At 39.4% G+C, this 19,021-nt stretch overlaps 2 protein-coding genes across 6 annotated transcripts in view; one reads left to right on the top strand and one right to left on the bottom strand.

The window, feature by feature from the left end:
• Positions 1-14,213, bottom strand: part of STARD6 (StAR related lipid transfer domain containing 6) — a 29,284-nt gene extending 15,071 nt beyond the window's left edge. Inside the window, exons 1-2 of the mRNA XM_063076445.1 lie at positions 14,124-14,213; positions 13,857-13,906 (exon numbers count right to left, since the gene is read on the bottom strand). Of these exons, the coding sequence (XP_062932515.1) occupies positions 13,857-13,906; positions 14,124-14,213 (140 nt within the window). The remainder of the gene's footprint in view (positions 1-13,856; positions 13,907-14,123) is intronic.
• Positions 14,214-17,820: 3,607 nt separating this feature from the next.
• Positions 17,821-19,021, top strand: part of C13H18orf54 (chromosome 13 C18orf54 homolog) — a 42,600-nt gene continuing 41,399 nt past the window's right edge. For 4 of the 5 annotated variants that reach the window (XM_063077345.1, XM_063077344.1, XM_063077341.1 and 1 more), the window contains exon 1: positions 17,821-18,125. The gene's annotated coding sequence lies outside the window, so the exon portion shown is untranslated. The remainder of the gene's footprint in view (positions 18,126-19,021) is intronic. The other variant, XM_063077342.1, reaches the window with a different exon arrangement.

The following is a 19,021-nucleotide window of genomic DNA, read 5'->3' on the forward strand; positions in this document are numbered from 1 at the left end:
AGAAATCAAGTTCCAACAATATGCTTGCTGTCCATAAGAGATGCTCTTTAGAGTCAAAGATATATATAGGTGAACATAGAAGATTTGAAAGAGATATGCCATGCAAATGGAGCCATAAGTAAGCTGAGATGGCTATACTAGTATCAGACAAAATAAACTTTTAGTAGAAATAAAGGGGAATATTTTATAATGATAAAAGGGACAATCCATTAGGAAGATATAATAATTATAAATATATATGTATTTAACAATAGAGCCCCAAATACATAAATGAAAAATGGATAGGTCTGAAAGGAGAAATAGATAATTCCACAATAATAGGTTGAGACTCTAATAAGCCACTTTCAATAATGAGTAAAATAATCAGGCAAAGAATCAGAAAGGATATTGAAGACTCGAACAACATTAGATCTAACAGCTATGTGTAGAACACTACACCCAATAATAGCAGAATACACATTCTTTTCAAGCATAGATGGGACATTGTCTAGTATAGACCACCTGTGAGGCCATAAAACAAATCTCAATAAATATAAAAGGATTAAAATTATACAAAGTATATTCTTATGTTACAATGGAATTAAACCAGAAATCAATAACAGTAAGAAATTTGGGAAATTCACAAATATGTGAATTTAAATTAAACAACACACTCCTAAATAACCAATAACTCAAAGAAGAAAAATTTAGTCAAAAGGAAATTGGAAAATAATTTGAGATAAATGGAAACAAAACCCCAATATGGCTAAACTTATGGGATGCAGCAAAAGCAATGCTTAGTGAAAAATGTATAGTTATAAATGTCTTTTTTTTAACGAAAGGAAGTTCTCAAACCAATAATCTAGCTTTTTATGTTAGAGAACTAGAAAAAAGAATAGCAACCTAAACCCAAAACAAGCTGAAGGAAGGAGATCATAAGAATTAGAGTGGAAAGTAATGAAATTGAGAATAGAAACATTTTAAAAGTCAACAAAACCACAAGTTGGATCTTTGAAAAGATCAATAAAATTGACAAACCCTTTGCTAGATGGACAAAGCAAAAAGGAGGCTCAAATAACTAAAATAAAAAAATAGAAATGGGAACTACCAACCTTACAGAAATTTTAAAAACAACATTGTAAGAGAAGAACTGTGTGCCAACAAATTATATAACTTAAATGAAATAGACAAATTCCTAGAAAAACACAAACTACTGAAATTGACTTAAGAAGAAATAGAAAATATTAATGTATCCATAATAAGACAGAGAATGAATTAGTAATCCAAATAATCCCCCAAAAGAAAAGCCCAAGGTTAGACGGCTTCAATGGTGAATCCAACCAAACATTTAAAGAATTTACGCCAATCCTTGTTGTATATACTAATTATCCTGATTTGAACATCATATATTGCTTAGGACTCAAGGTTTAAGAAGATACTGAACTACGATGAACAATATTAGAACTCTTCATTTTGGTCACAGCATTTTATTTATTACTTTTGTTACTTTGAAAACTTTTAAACTGTTTAAATATGAATGCTCTAATTTATAAAATTATGTTATAAACTGTCTCACTTGTGTGTCTCAAAGGGCAGAAGAGGAAATTAAATACAGTGGTGGTAAAAATGGTAATAAGAAACAGTATGAAAATAACTGGAAGAAAAGAAGAAAGCATGCTACATAAGCATAAAATGCATAAAGGTAGAAAAGGTATACTGCTAGACTCCTCCGCTAAAAACTGCCCAATCATTCCACAGATACATGTGATAGTTTTATGGAGGTCAGAGAGAATAATGATTTAGAAATTACAGCTCTGAAGCGAAGTCCTGGATTCTAAGTTTTCATCTCATTAACACTTATTAGCTAGGTGTCTTGGCGATAGTAACTTATGAAAGCCCTTATTCATCTGTAAAATGGGGATAATAACAGAGCTTACATTGTGAGATATATGAGAAGTAAATTAAAAGATGAAAAAAATGAAAGAAAAAGTGTTTAGCATAGTGCCTGATATACAGTAAGAGATTAATAAATGTTAGCTGCTTCTAACATTTAGGGAAATGTGTAGGCTGAACTGTGCTCAGAGCTACCCACAAAAGGCCTTTTTTTGGGTGGTAAATTATTAAGAAAAGGCATATGTGTTGAGAAAATATCTTGAGTGTATTTTTTTGTACTGCAGTTATGAGATATTCAGCTTTCTATTTGGTAGCCAATATAACATAACTAAAGTCCATAAATTCATTTCATAAATATTTTTTGAGTGTCTGTGTGACAGACACTGTCCTGGTGCTAGGGATACTGCAGTGAACAAGAGTGATTTCTTTCTAGTCTTGTTCCTATTCATGTTCCTATTCTCATTAAATTTATATCCTAATAAGAGGGACATATAGTAAATAAGAAAACAAAGAGGGTATATTTCATATGGTGATAAGCACTATGAAGAAGATAATAGCAGAATACTGTGGTAAACAGTGGCCGAGTATGTGCATTTCATAAATTTGACCAAGTGACTAGGAAGTTTACTCTGAAGAGGAGACAAATGAAGGTGAGAGCTTGAGGACAAAAATGACATTAGCCTTGGAAAGATTTGGGGGAAGAGAATGCCAGGCAAGAGAAGAGCAATTATGAAGGCTCTGAGGTGGATTCAGTGCACTCAAGCAACAGAAGTCTGTTGTGCCTGTTAACACAGAGAAAATGAAGATTATGACATAGTAGGAAATGAGGTTGGAGAAGTAGCCTGGGGCCAGATGGTAACTTGCAGATCATGATAAAATGTTTGGATTTTATTTTAGATGCAGTGGGAAGCCTTTAGAAGATTTTAGGGAGGAGAGTGACGAAAACTAACATATTTTGAAAGCATATTTTGGCCATTGTGCAAAGAGTGGAGTATAGTTGAGCAAGAGTAGATACAGGGAGACCATTAGGAGGCACAAAAATAATCCAGTGCGCCTCAGGCAGCCGGGAAACTTGTGGACCTTCCTCTGGCCATCTCTTAAGGGAGGACTGCTGCTGCTGGCCGGTCGTGGGGGCTCAACGCCACTTTGCCCCCGGCAGGAGAGGCTGCCTCATTTACAGGCAACAGCTTTCAAGTGTGGAGCAGGAAAAGAACTGATTCTTAGCTGCAAAAGCGAGTCTTGAAACAGGGAACACGGCGCCAGGGCTGCTGTGGATGCAGCCAGGATCCCGGAGGCTGGGGCCGCACTGAAGGCGGCCAGCTGCCCTATTCAGGATTCGAGGTTTCAGGCCGGCATTAAAGAAGATTCCTGGGAGCGCCCGAGCGGCGCCGCGACTGAACAGCCCGAGGCGGCAGCGCCGAGAACACGGAAGGCAACAAACCAGAGACAGAGCGAGCGCCCGACCTGGCACAGCACTGTGAGTGATCCCTGGCCCACGCGGCTCCCGCCTGCACCACCAGGCCACTCACTGCCCCGGTGCTGCCTCCATTTTCCCAGGTGCGGGCAGCTCCGCCCTGCTCGGCCATCACTGAGCCCATTTGCTTGGCCTGGCGCGGGGCTTTCCGGACCCTGCGGACTGGCCTCCTCTCCCACTCCCTCCGCGGTTCTCTGGCGGGGCTGGGGGTGTGGGGCGTCCCGACCAGTGTTGGGAGGGCTAGAAAGTACGGGCGGGCCGACTGTCACTCCACCACACCCTGGACTCCGGCCCCGGTAAACTTCCTGTTACTGGGAGGCAGATAACATCTCTGCGACCACCAGTTTGGAAAAAAGCCTAACGAATTTCTGGTTGGGAATAGTGTGGTAGGAGAGTTCCCAGGTCCACTTGAACCTGCCGGAGAGCAGGCTGCAGGCAGGCATTAGACTCGGTTTATACCGGGGGGATACAAAGGTGAACAAGACCCGAGAAAGATCTACACAGTGCTACAAAGGCACCCAGAGAGACCGGTTGTCTGTGCCTAGCAGAAACCTGATAGACTTCCTGGGCGAGGCGGTGCTGAGCAGGGTCTTGAAGGCCCAGCTGATAGACGAGGGGTGCAGAAGACACGCCCCAGCCCAGCACAGTGTGCACAGAGGGGGGAGACTCGACAGAAACCACACACCCGGTGGGGTCGCCACTGCACGATCTAACAGCCTGGGCCAGAGCACACGGAACGGGGAGAAGTCCTGTACAGAAAGTGAAAGCTCAACAGAGATCACACACCCTGTGGTACGTGATCCACCAGCCCAGCAGAGTACAAGCTGACCAGAAAGGTGGATCCCCGGAGAAGCCCAAGACCCGAGGCAACCACACACACAAGACACTAGAGGCCAACTGAGCAGTCACGGCGGGAGCCATACCAAATTAGCAACCACAGCAACATCCTAGTTAGTCATTAGTCTCAAACCGGTGGACTGTGAAACCCCCTGCCACAATGAATAAACACCAAAAAAAAGACACCAGAAATACAAAAAATCAAGAAAGTACACCACCAAAAGTTAATAAATCTCATACTCTAGATCCTATAGAACAAGAAGCCCTTGAAATAACTGACAAGGAATTTCGAGTGATAATTCTAAGGAAACTGAATGAGATACAAGAAAACTCAGCTAGACATCATGATGAAATGAGGAAAAGTATACAGGATCTGAAAGAGGAAATATACAAGGAAATCAATGTCCTGAAAAAAAATGTAGCAGAACTTGCTGAACTGAAGAAATTATTCAGCGAAATAAAAAACACAACGGAGAGTTTAACCAGCAGGCTTGTCGAAGTTGAAGAGAGAACCTCTGAACTTGAAGATGGGCTGTTTGAAATAACACAAGCAGACAAAAAGAAAGAAAAAAGAATCAAGGACATGGAAGAAAATCTGAGAGAGATATCAGACAACCTCAAGCGTTCAAATATCCGAGTCATGGGTATTCCAGAAGGGGAGGAAAATGGAGATTCCATTGAAAACATATTCAACAAAATAGTGGCAGAAAACTTCCCAGGTATAGGAAAAATCACAAATCTTCAGATCCAGGACGCTCAACGATCTCCAAACGTATTCAACCCAAAAAGGCCTTCTCCAAGACATGTCATAGTCAAATTGGCAAAACTCAGAGACAAAGAGAGAATCTTAAAAGCTGCAAGAGAGAAGCGTCAAATCACCTATAAGGGAGCCCCAATAAGGTTAACATCAGACTTCTCATCACAAACCCTAAAAGCTAGAAAGGAATGGGATGATATTTTCAAAATACTAAAAGACAAAGATTGCCAGCCAAGAATACTCTACCCTGCAAGGCTATCCTTCCGAAATGAGGGGCAAATAGTATATTTCTCAGACAAACAAAAACTGCGGGAGTTCACTACCACAAGACCACCCTTACAAGAAATCCTCAAGGGAGTACTGGGTTTGGTTCCCGAAAAATAACTACCACTGCCATAAAAACCTAAGAAAAATCTAAACCCGCTAGTACAATAAAAATGGCATTCATGAAGAGAAAACAAGCTAACAAAAACACTATCTACAACCTAAGGAACCAACAAACAAAGAAACCAAACAGTAAATCAGAAAGCAAGGAACAAAAGACACCTAAGACAACCAAACAACCAATAAAATGCTAGGAATAAATCAACACCTTTCAATAACAACTCTTAATGTTAAAGGCTTAAATTCCCCAATTAAAAGACACAGACTGGCTGACTGGATCAAAAAGCAGGACCCAACTATATGCTGCCTACAAGAGACCCACCTCACCCATAAAGATTCACACAGACTAAGAGTGAAAGGATGGAAAAAGATTTACCATGCAAACAGAAAAGAAAAACGAGCAGGAGTGGCTATTCTTATATCTGACAAAATAGACTTTAAACTAAAAACCATAAAAAGAGACAATGAGGGACACTACTTAATGATAAAAGGACTGATCCATCAAGAAGACATAACAATCATAAATATGTACGCACCCAATGTTGGAGCAGCCAGATTTATAAAACAAACTCTATTAGACCTAAAGAAGGAAATAGACACTAATACCATAATAGCAGGGGACCTGAACACTCCACTGTCAATATTAGACAGATCATCTAGGCAAAGAATCAGTAGAGAAACACAAGATCTAAACAAGACTCTAGACCAATTGGAATTGGCAGATATCTACAGAACATTCCACCCAACAACCTCAGAATATTCATTCTTCTCATCAGCACATGGATCATTCTCCAGGATAGATCACATATTAGGTCACAAATCAAGTCTCAATAAATTCAAAAAAATTGGAATTATCCCATGTATCTTCTCAGACCACAATGGATTAAAACTAGGAATTTAATAACAAACAAAACTCTGGAAACTATACAAACACATGGAAATTAAACAGCATTCTACTTAATGACATATGGGTCCAAGAAGAAATCAAGCAGGAAATCAAAAAGTTTATTGAAACTAATGAAAACAATGATACATCATACCAAAACCTGTGGGATACTGCAAAAGCAGTATTGAGGGGAAAATTTATTGCATTAAATGCTCACTTCAGAAGAATGGAAAGATGGCAAGTGAACAACCTAACACTTCACCTTAAAGAACTAGAAAAACAAGAACAATCCAATCCTAAAGTTAGCAGACGGAAAGAAATCATTAAGATCAGAGCAGAACTGAATGAAATTGAAAACCAAAAAACAATTCAAAAGATCAACGAATCAAAAAGTTGGTTTCTTGAAAAGATAAATAAAATTGACAAACCATTAGCATGGCTAACAAAAAAAAGAAGAGAGAAGACTCAAATAACAAAAATTAGAAATGAAAAAGGCGATATTACAACTGATTCATCTGAAATACAAGGAATCATTCGAGACTACTATAAACAACTATACGCCAACAAATTTGAAAATCTGGAGGAAATGGATAAATTTCTGGACACACACAAGCTCCCAAAACTGAACCGTGAAGACGTAGAAAATTTGAACAGACCAATAACAATAAAGGAGATTGAAGCTGTTATCAGAAGGCTCCCAACAAAGAAAAGCCCAGGACCAGATGGATTCACAGCAGAATTTTACCAAACATTCAAAGAGGAATTGACACCGATTCTTTACAAACTATTCCAAAAGATTGAAACGGACGCAAATCTCCCAAACTCATTCTATGAAGCAAACATCATCCTGATACCAAAACCAGGTAAAGATATAACCAAAAAAGAAAACTACAGGCCGATATCCTTGATGAATATAGATGCAAAAATCCTCACTAAAATACTAGCAAACAGAATACAGCACCACATACGAAAAATTATTCATCACGATCAAGTGGGATTCATCCCAGGGATGCAAGGTTGGTTCAACATACGCAAATCAATAAATGTGATACACCATATTAATAAACTCAAACACCAGGACCATATGATCATCTCTATAGATGCTGAAAAAGCATTTGATAAAGTTCAGCACTCATTCATGACAAAGACCCTCTATAAGTTAGGTATAGAGGGAAAGTATCTCAACATAATTAAAGTCATATATGACAAACCCACTGCCAATATCATCCTGAATGGGGAAAAGCTGAAAGCTTTTCCTTTAAGAACAGGCACTAGACAAGGATGCCCACTCTCACCACTCCTATTCAACATAGTGTTGGAAGTACTAGCCAGAGCAATCAGAGAAGAGAAGGAAATAAAGGGCATCCAGATTGGAAAAGATGAAGTCAAACTGTCCCTGTTTGCAGATGACATGATCCTATATATCGAACAGCCTAAAACCTCTACAAAAAAACTGTTGGAATTGATAAATGATTTCAGCACAGTAGCAGGATACAAAATCAACACACAAAAATCAGTAGCATTTCTTTTCTCCAATAGTGAACATGCAGAAGGAGAAATCAAGAAAGCCTGCCCATTTACAATAGCCACCAAAAAAATAAAATACTTAGGAATTGAGTTAACCAAGGAGGTGAAAAATCTCTATAATGAGAACTACAAACCACTGCTGAGAGAAATTAGAGAGGATACAAGAAGATGGAAAGATATTCCATGCTCTTGGATTGGAAGAATCAACATAGTGAAAATGTCCATACTACCCAAAGTGATATACAAATTCAATGCAATCCCCATCAAAATTCCAAAGACATTTTTCTCAGAAATGGAAAAAACTATTCAGACATTTATATGGAACAATAAAAGACCACGAATAGCCAAAGCAATGCTCAGCAAAAAAAATAAAGCTGGTGGCATAACACTACCTGACTTTAAGCTATACTACAAAGCTATAATAACCAAAACAGTATGGTACTGGCATAAAAACAGACACACTGACCAATGGAATAGAATAGAGAATCCAGAAATCAACCCACACACTTACTGCCATCTGATCTTTGACAAAGGCACCAAGCCTATTCACTGGGGAAGGGACTGCCTCTTCAGCAAGTGGTGTTGGGATAACTGGATATCGATATGCAGGAGAATGAAACTAGATCCATACCTCTCGCCGTATACTAAAATCAACTCAAAATGGATTAAGGATTTAAATATACACCCTGAGACAATAAAACTTCTTAAAGAAAACATAGGGGAAACACTTCAGGAAATAGGACTGGGCACAGACTTCATGAATACGACCCCAAAAGCACGGGCAACCAAAGGAAAAATAAACAAATGGGATTATATCAAACTAAAAAGCTTCTGCACAGCAAAAGAAACAATTAAAAGAGTTAAAAGACAACCAACAGAGTGGGAGAAAATATTTGCAAAATATACATCTGACAAAGGATTAATATCCAGAATATATAAGGAACTCAAACAACTTTACAAGAAGAAAACAAGCAACCCAATTAAAAAATGGGCAAAAGAGCTAAGTAGGCATTTCTCTAAGGAAGATATCCAAATGGCCAACAGACATATGAAAAAATGCTCAACATCACTCAGCATCCGGGAAATGCAAATCAAAACCACATTGAGATACCATCTAACCCCAGTTAGGATGGCTAAAATCCAAAAGACTATGAACGATAAATGCTGGCGAGGCTGCGGAGAAAAAGGAACTCTCATACATTGTTGGTGGGACTGCAAAATGGTGCAGCCTCTATGGAAAATGGTATGGAGGTTCCTCAAACAATTGCAAATAGATCTACCATACGACCCAGCCATCCCACTGTTGGGAATATACCCAGAGGAATGGAAATCATCAAGTCGAAGGTATACCTGTTCCCCAATGTTCATCGCAGCACTCTTTACAATAGCCAAGAGTTGGAACCAGCCCAAATGCCCATCATCAGATGAGTGGATACGGAAAATGTGGTACATCTACACAATGGAATACTACTCAGCTATAAAAACGAATGAAATACTGCCATTTGCAACAACATGGATGGACCTTGAGAGAATTATATTAAGTGAAACAAGTCAGGCACAGAAAGAGAAATACCACATGTTCTCACTTATTGGAGGGAGCTAAACATTAATATATAAATTCACACACACACATACACACACACACACACAAATCGGGGGGGGGGAGGGAAGAAGATATAACAACCACAATTACTTGAAGTTGATACAACAAGCAAACAGAAAGGACATTGTTGGGGGGGAGGGGGGGGAGGGAGAAGGGAGGGAGGTTTTGGTGATGGGGAGCATTAATCAGCTACAATGTATATCGACAAAATAAAATTAAAAAAATAAAAATAAAAAAAAAAAAAAAGAAAAAAAAAATAATAATCCAGTGCGAGAGGTAGTGGTACACACTAGGATGAGAGCAGGGAGAAAAATAAACTACTTTTCTCTGTTTGTATATGGTCAGTTAGAACTTCTGTCAGAATCCAAATCTGAGATCAATGATCCATTCTCTCTAGTCCAATGTTTTACAAGCATTTTCTTGGTCAAAAAAATTTGAAAGTTTGAATTAAAGTTAACAGGTTTTGTTACTTTAGGACTTCTCTGAACCTTGGAGTGAACCTCCAAGAAGAAAATATAATATGGAATGTTCTGAAAACTTATTAAACAATGTAACCCATTTCCCCCCCACAGGACATTGTGAAGGACTACATTTCTCCCAGATACTGGTGTGGTAGACTGTATTGTACCATACAACACAAGGGGTCTTCAAAAGGTTAATGGAAAGATTTGTATTATCTTTCACTTCCATTTTTCCACAAACTTTTTTAAGTGCCCTTGTATATCCCCAAAGTGTATAATGTTTATAATCAGTTGCCCATTCTTTTTTTTTTTTTTTCCTTGGCAGCTGGCCAGTATGGGGATCCAAACCCTTCACCTTGGTATTACAGCACTGCTCTCTAACTAAGTGGGCTGACTGTGGCCAACCCTCAGTTACCCATTCAAAATTCATATGCATATGTTTCTCGCTCTGATTATTTACAGCTCTTTAAATAAAACTGGAAAGCTTTGTTTGAAGCGCTGGAAAAATTTTGAACTTCCCTAGCTCCCCCACTTCCAAAGTCCTCCCCAATTTGATTGCAATCTCACTTTCTTTTCAATCCAGGCTAGGGAAGGTAAACTTTCAAATGAGGCAGACCAACTGGACGAACATTTTCAGCTTGATTTCCTTAGTAAGAACCTAAATACTTGCCACGGTTGATTCAGAATACTATACATATATATATATGAGAGTACTTCAAAAAGTTCATGGAAAAATTTGTATTATCTTTTAATATTATTTTTCCATGAATTTTGAAGTACCTTTGTATTACAATAAATATAAACTGCTCCAACCATACTCTACTTCTGTACATAAGCATGGAAAATTTAGAAGCTTCAGAAAACTTGCATGTAAAACTATGTTACATGTATTATCAGTCTTAATTTTGAAGCTGTGTTTGATATTAATTGGATTATAGCTCAACTATAAAATAGAATTAAAAGAAAGTTTGCTAAAACCAGTGTGCAGCAGACAGCCTTTAAAATGGCCCCCAATAAACCTCACCTTCTGGTACTGACATCCTGTAAAATGCCCTTCCTTTGAGTCAGGGCTGGATCTAGTGATTCATTTCTAATAAACAGAATATTGCAAAAGTGATGGGATGTCACTTCCAAGATTAGGCTGCAGAAAGACCTTGGCTTTTTGTCTTGTTTGCTCTTTCTTTCTCTTGCTCTCTCCTAGACCCCTCAATCTGAGGGAAGTAAACTGCCATGTTTTGAATAGCCCTATACTCTGGTTTCTCTTCAGATCGTATAAATCTTTCGCCTTTTGAATAGCCCTATAGAGAGGCCCAAATATCAGGGAACTAAGGAAGGTTCCTGCTAAGAGCCATTGAGAAACTGAGTCCTTTGGTTAACAATCCCCTGAGGAACTGAATCCTGCTGACAACCATGTGAGTGAGCTTGGAAGCAATGCCTCCCTCAGCTGGGCCTTCAGATGAGACCTAAGCCCCAGAGAACATCTTGATTACATTCTTTGGAGATTCTTTGATGTGGAGGCACTAAGCTAAGCTGTACCTGAATTCCTAACCCACAGAAACTATGAGATAATAAATGTTTAAGACACTAGTTTATGGGGTAATTTGTTGTGAATCAATAAACACAGTGTATATAAATTTTACTCAAAATGTGAATGCAAAAAGTTTTAATTGTTTGCCTGTTTAGTTTTACATGTAAGAATAATATATATCTCTGATAAAAAGTTTCAATGAAACAGCCTAAGGGAGGCTATTCTTTGAATGGCTCTAGGTATTGTGTACAGCACCTTGCATATAAACACTCAGTAAGTATTTGTAAAATGAATGAACAACTTCCAAAGTTTCTTTGATGCATAGAAACTACACTGGTTTGATCTGTAAGGTACCAAAAAGCCACATTATCCAAAAGTTTATTCTCCTAGTGTGCCTGGGCTTGACCTTACCCTCCTCCCCTTCCCCCTTAGTTTATTTTTGAAAGTTCCACTATTAGAATCAATAATTATTTAGATAACAAAGATAGGAATTATCTTCCTGATAATTATTAAAATGAATGGGAGAAAGAATACTAGCTTTGTCCCATAGTGAAAAATTGTACTGATATAAAAGATAGGTAAATTTAAGTCACAAGAAAAATAAGCAGGAAGCACAAAATGAGGTAGCTGAAAGATGTGGACTCCAAAAGAAAAGGAATTGAATTGTTAAATAAAAATTATAGGAGGCCACTGTTTTGGACTAAGTTCCCTGCACTATACTCCAAAAGACCAGAGTAAAAATCAAAATGGAGCCACCCCTGCTAAGTTTTAAACCTAAACTAAGTTGTGGTCTGACCTTCTGCGACATCAGGAGAAAGATAATAACAGCCAATTTCCCGAAATGCAAATCAAAACCACACTGAGATACCATCTAACCCCAGTTAGGATGGCTAAAATCCAAAAGACTCTGAACGATAAATGCTGGCGAGGTTGCGGAGAAAAAGGAACTCTCATACATTGTTGGTGGGACTGAAAAATGGTGCAGCCTCTATGGAAAATGGTATGGAGGTTCCTCAAACAATTGCAGATAGATCTACCATACAACCCAGCCATCCCACTGTTGGGAATATACCCAGAGGAATGGAAATCATCAAGTCGAAGGTATACCTGTTCCCCAATGTTCATCGCAGCACTCTTTACAATAGCCAAGAGTTGGAACCAGCCCAAATGTCCATCATCAGATGAGTGGATACGGAAAATGTGGTACATCTACACAATGGAATACTACTCAGCTATAAAAACGAATGAAATACTGCCATTTGCAACAACATGGATGGACCTTGAGAGAATTATATTAAGTGAAACAAGTCAGGCACAGAAAGAGAAATACCACATGTTCTCACTTATTGGTGGGAGCTAAAAATTAATACATAATTCACACACACACACACACACACACATATAAAAAAAAAAACTGGGGGGGGGAGAAGATATAACAACCACAATTACTTGAAGTTGATACAACAAGCAAACAGAAAGGACATTGTTGTGGGGGGAGGGAGGAGGGAGGGAGGTTTTGGTGATGGGCAACAATAATCAGCCACAATGTATATCGACAAAATAAAATAAAATAAAAAAATAAGCCAATTTCCCAAAACAGGCCAGTTTAAATCTATAATAGACATGATAGGAAGTTCCCTCTCCTTTAATCCTTTCACAAAAAGGATAACCTAAAGTAATCTGATGTTAAATAATCAGTTATTTTTCTATTGTTCTGTCTCCCCTCCACCATTTTACAAGGACAGTAACATTGAAATGACCAATCCACTTTTTGTTCTTTGTTTCTGTTTTCCTCAGCCTTTTCTGTCTATGAAACCACCTTCCTCTGCTTGGCTCACTGGAATATGTCTTCTATTTTATGGAATGAAGTGTTGCCTGATTCTAGAATCACAATAAAGCCAAATGTGATCTTTAAATTGGTTATGATTTTGTCCTTTGACAGAATAAAATTTGGTCTCAATAACATATGATGATCTGATAGTATTAATGTAGTATCATGAGCAATAGATGAACTTTAAAAAAATAAAGTCTAAAAATGTCAACACAGTGTCCATTGGTGTACTTGTATTTCAAATAATAGAATCCTCAAAAATATCCTTATAAGTGCTTAAATTAAAAAAAATGCATATATTAGCAAGAGAAATAAGGAAATAAAGTTTAGTTTTTAGTGGTTCATTTAATGGAAAGATGAAGGGTTCAAAAGATCATGAAATACTACTGTTAGCAAGAAAAACATGAATCTGTTTTTATAGTAATTATTTCTTGAAGTGGAAATTTCCTATCTTAGTGAATTATTCATTAGAAGACATTTCTTTTTCTGATTGTCTTCAGGTTTGAAAATAAATGATTAGATGGTACATAATTGCTTCATTTTGTTAATATCACATTTCAGCCTAGTGACTTAATAATTTCTATTTTCTGATTACTGTCAAATAATATGTTATAGTTAATGAAGCAGCATTGAATTCCAGATACATCAGCGTTACTGAATGTAAAACAATGATTACACATAGGAAATTGTACTCACAGATTTCCACGAAATTTTCTAGAAGGCTTGCTGGAAACAGTTATCTTTTTCTCAAAGGGGAATAAAAACCCACAAATAAATTAGATATCAGATACAGAAAAAGTGAAAACGAAAAAAAAGTAAAAATACATTTTTTCTGGTTTGTAAGAGATTTTTTAAAAAGTCTTCATAACAAATTGTTTCTCAGTAAAAAACAAACTGTTGAGAAATATTTTTGCTGTCTTTAAAAAAAAAAACCCTTGAAACATATTTAACTTATTTTCTTACTGAAATTTTAACCACTTTCCAGTCCGATGTATCTTGATTATAACCTAAAACTTCTTGGGCAGTTTGTTGGGCAATTGCTTTATAATCCATCTATCTGCAAAGTTTCAAGAACAAATGATTGGTGATAATGTAATCATATAAAAACTTTGAAAATGTTATCTTACATTTTAACAGTATTTCTATAGTGCCTGTCACATAGCCATGAACAATACTTGCTGAATGCGTGCATATGTGAATACCTTTCTCCTTGCTCATAGTCTTTCAAATGAGATAATGTGGTGTAATGGAAAAAGCCAGACTTTGGAATGAAAGACAACTGGGCCAAATCCTGTTTCTGCCACTTATTAATTGTGTGAAGTATGTTACTTAATATTTCTGTTTTCCCATTTTCCTCAAGGTGTAAAGTTGGGATAATACTTACCCTGTAGAATTAGTGTGAGGATTAATTGAGATGATGCACTTAAATATCCTACCCCAGTGGCTGGCACATAAGTCATTCATATCCCATGTGTGTTGTCAGGGAAGAAAACTGGGGAGAGGAGAGGATTTTAGCCGTCTGTAAACTGAAATATTTGCCACTTTGAAAATTGCACACACACACACACACACACACACACACACACACACACACACACACACACACACACACACACACACACACACACACACACAGAAAAGAGTCTGTCTATCCAGCTGTCAGTCCCCAATAAGAAATCGTCATCATCGTTCTCCTGCTTGTTGCCCTCTCCATACCTGCTATACTGGCAGATACTGCCCCATCTCTCCTACTTCCTTCAGTCTCCTGTTTTTTTACCTGGTTTATATATTAATCCTCACAACAGCCTCTCTTCTAAAGCATCACAATCTGCTGATCATGTATTCTTTGGAATTAATCTTTTTAAAATGAGTGGCAGTGACACTACATGATCTGACAGTTGTTTCCTCTTTAAACACATCTACCATCTTCTCATCTATTTAGCTCCAATCTTACTGACCTCCTGGCTTTTCCTCAAATATAACCAAGCAACTTCCTACCTCAGGGTCTGGGTACTTGCTGTTCCCTCTGCTTGGACTGACTCCACTTCATCTTTGCTTAAATGTCACCTCCTCAGACAGGATCAAGTTAAATCAATTCAATTTAAAGACATCTACTGAACCCCCACTCGAAGTTTAGTACTGCAATAGACTGAATGTTTATGTCCCTCCACCAAATTCGTATGTTGAAATCCTAACCCCAACATTAGTGATATTAGAAGGTGGAGCCTTTGGAAGGCGATTAGTGCCCTCATGAACAGGATTAGTGCCCTTAAAAGAGACCCCAGAGACCTTATTTGCCCCTTCTGCCGGGAACACAGCCGGAAGTCAGCAGTCCGCAACCTGGAAGAAGTCCTTCACCAGATCCCAACCATGCTGGCACCCTGACTCAGACTTCCAGCCTCTAAAACTGTGAGAAATAAATTTCTATTGTTTAAGCCACCCAGTCTATGGGAATTTGTTATAGCAGTGTGAAGGGACTGAGACAGGTACTGTGGTAGGTGTAGCAAAGGCAGTTGAGTAAGATACTGTTTCTGCTGTGAATGAGTTCAGGAAGCTGTAGTCTCTGAACTGTAGTTCAGAGCTGTAGCTCTGGACCTTTTGTCCATCATCCAGTCTTCACTTAGGGGAAGCTAGCAGAGCTGGATTCAAATCCTGACTTGGCTATTCACCACCAGCTGTATTATTTTGGGTAAACTGCTTAACCTTGGAACTTCAATTACCCTATCTGTAGAATGGGGATAATAACACCTATCTCATAGAGTTGTTATTGAGTTAATATACATAAGAGTGCTTGAAACAATGTGGGGCCCTGCTCTAGGTGATCAAAAAGGTTAGTTTCTTTTCTTAAAATGGACACATTTCAATCCATCATTTAAAAAACTCTCTAAAGAGCCACCTCCTTAAGCACCCCAATAAAACTTCTTAAAGTTTAATTATTGGAACATATCTTCCTTAGCTCTCACTTAAATCTCTTTAGGTTGGATCATACATCTATTCTTTCTTGTTTAGTTCTCCAGCAAGGCACAACAGCTACTTGATATGTTCTATATTTGAAAAGCTTTGGTAGAGTCTGTTTTCTTTACCTTTCCTAAAGGATCTAGTCCAGAATTTTAATAACTATTGGGACTCTTCTCCAAAACCTGGTAAAAATCTCCACATCTCTTAACCTGTGAAGGAACAAAGCATAAGTAGAATTATTTTGATCCATGAATTAGGTCAATATATTTGATAATTTCATCTACATCTTCTCAGTGTCCTTTATTTACATTTTGTTTTCATTAGAAAATATTTGCTATATATGCCACAAGATGGAAGAAAAGGTAGTATGAGAAACTTTAAAGATACTACTTGTGAAAAAAAAAAAACTTTAAGAAATTATTTAAAAGAAGGACATGTTAAAAAGACAGGTGGAATGTAGATTTTAAAATGTCTAACTTTTAAAGCTCACACCATTAATAATCCTTGGCTGGTCTCTGATCTGGGCTTATCAGCAACCTACTTGATACTGATCTAGAAATTTTGCAGATTTTTAGAACATACCACCAGCTGTAAACTCCTGCAGGGACTGTGTCACTTTAAAATCATTAATATTTACTGTCACAATAGACATGTGTTTAATTGAACTACTAAACTGAATTTTGTAGCTTCTGGACTTTTTCATTTGCTAAGAGAAAAGGGAAGATACAGTTCAGTAGGCTAGAGAAGGAGAAAAGAAGAAAGAGCAAACAGCAAGACAACAATTGTACTACTTGGTGATGTGGCATCGGATGAACTGGAACATATTTAGACAGAGTAATGGTCAAGGATATCTTCACACATAGGGTTAGTAGAATATAAACACGAACCAGTGCTGAGATGGCAACTTTTTTTGATAGACTGCTTGGTTGAAACTGGATTCTTCGCAACTCATATCCTGTCCCAGCCTTGTAGACAGGTTCACACATGATGTTAATGGGTCTTTACATCTGTTTGTATAATCTCCTCCTTTTTGGGCTGCCTGACTGGGTCCCCAATTCGTGCTGGGTCACTGCCATTCTTCCCTGGGAATCAAGGTCACCAAGGAGTTTGTTAAATCCCATCCCTGGCCAGTTTTCCTTCTCCAGTCCCACGTCTGCTTTGTGTATGAGGGGCTGGCTGAGTCCAGGAGGGCCGGGGACCCCAGGTGGGATGGGGAAGGCACTGAGGAGGGGGGTAAGAAGTTGTGGGGGGAGCTGCCTCCTGGCTGAAATAATGTCTTTCCTGGAGAAGGGATGCTCTGAAAGCGGGGAAGCCGAGCTCACTTGGGAGGACGGGCTGTGTGGCTGGCTCAGCTGCAGGAAGGGCGGCCGGCAGCGCTCCCACACCGCCCTCTCCTCCCGGTCCCCTCCCACAGTCCCGGGGGCCGGCCGAAAGACGATCAGCCTGTTCCCTGCTCGGACTAGCCAAGAATATCGGTGACGGAGGCGGGGGGTGGGCATCGACTTGGATGTAGTCTGGAACCGCCCTCTTCCAACCCCAGAAAGAAGACAAGCGAGAAACTACACCTCCCAGCAGGGGTCGCGACCTAACGTCCCGCAGCGGCCCCTTTTCCCCTGCCAGCTCCCGGCCTCCGCGCACCCCACGCGCCAGAGCACCGCGCATGCGCACCGCGGGCCGGCGCCATGTTGGGTCAGTTTGAAAGCGAACGCGGGCGTTTCGCTAGACTGTGACGGCTGAGGAGCTAAGAGCAAGCGGAGCCTGAGGAGGGGCCTTGTCCGTATGGGGGATGCTTTGCAGCGTCTCCGGTCCGGTAACAGGCCTGGGCTTTCGGTGGGGAGTTGCGGAAATGTGCGTATTTCTCTCTTTTCGGGTCACAGTGGGTGAGTTAGGCCGGAAATGAGGGCGTATTTTCGAGGGGCGTCCCGTCCTTTGACAGCCCGAGGGAAAGGCTAAAAGGAGGTGTGGCGAGGAGGGAAGAGGAAGACGTCTCCTCAGGGAAGACGCAAGGTGAGACTCTGTGGAAAGAACGATTTAGGGGGAGTGCTCCTCGGGCGGGGAGCGTCCCTGGACGGGGCGGAGGGGACTTGACGTGGGCCTCTGGGGACTTGCTGCAGAATAAATGGTTTCGGAGGGAAAAGTAGCTCACGGAAGACTGTGTCTGTGACTGACGTGGGCGGTGGGACCCCGAAGGGCGGCTGTTGCCCAAGTCGAGGAGGAAATGTGTGGACCCGGCGCGCCCGGGGTGGGGGAGAGATGCGCAGAGGAGGGGCGCTGGCCACCTTCGCTTTCCAGGGCCATCGACTCTCGTTCTTCTGCGACAAAATAAACATTCGCTTTCCAAACTTAGAAATCACGGAGCTGTGATTTCCAAGAGTTGTTTTTCATTTTCTGTGCGATATGCCCATTGGTTAACACTGCACATTCTATTTTTGGATCGAAGGGAGTTGAAATTTCTTGCCATTAAGCTTAACATTCTATTCTTCCACATGATGCATTTTCTTTTGGAGATTCGAACTCAAGCGTTTACGGAGGAAATGGTAAGATATACGGGATTTGTTTAAGATATATGAGACTCACTCCTGTGGCTGAATGGGGAGAAGTGGGTGGGAGTATGGGTAAAAAGTTGGGGTATGTTGATAATTGTTGGAAGTAGGATGATGGGTGCATAGGTGTGTATTAAACTATTCTACTTTTGTATACATTTGAAGACTCTCCAAAATAAAAGTTAGATTGTGTATTATCTTTTTTGTCAGTCCTGTGAATTAAAATAATTAGTAAATGTTATCACCCATTTACTGAGAGCAGTAAGCCAACAGCTTTCCCAAAAGGTTTTGTATTTGTTTTTTAAAGTTTTGTAAACTAAAATCGGTTACCTGTTCTGTGTTCAAATAAGGGAGAAAACG

Source organism: Cynocephalus volans, chromosome 13 (genome assembly GCF_027409185.1).
Source record: "Cynocephalus volans isolate mCynVol1 chromosome 13, mCynVol1.pri, whole genome shotgun sequence".
In the NCBI taxonomy this organism is placed as follows: Eukaryota; Metazoa; Chordata; class Mammalia; order Dermoptera; family Cynocephalidae; genus Cynocephalus; species Cynocephalus volans.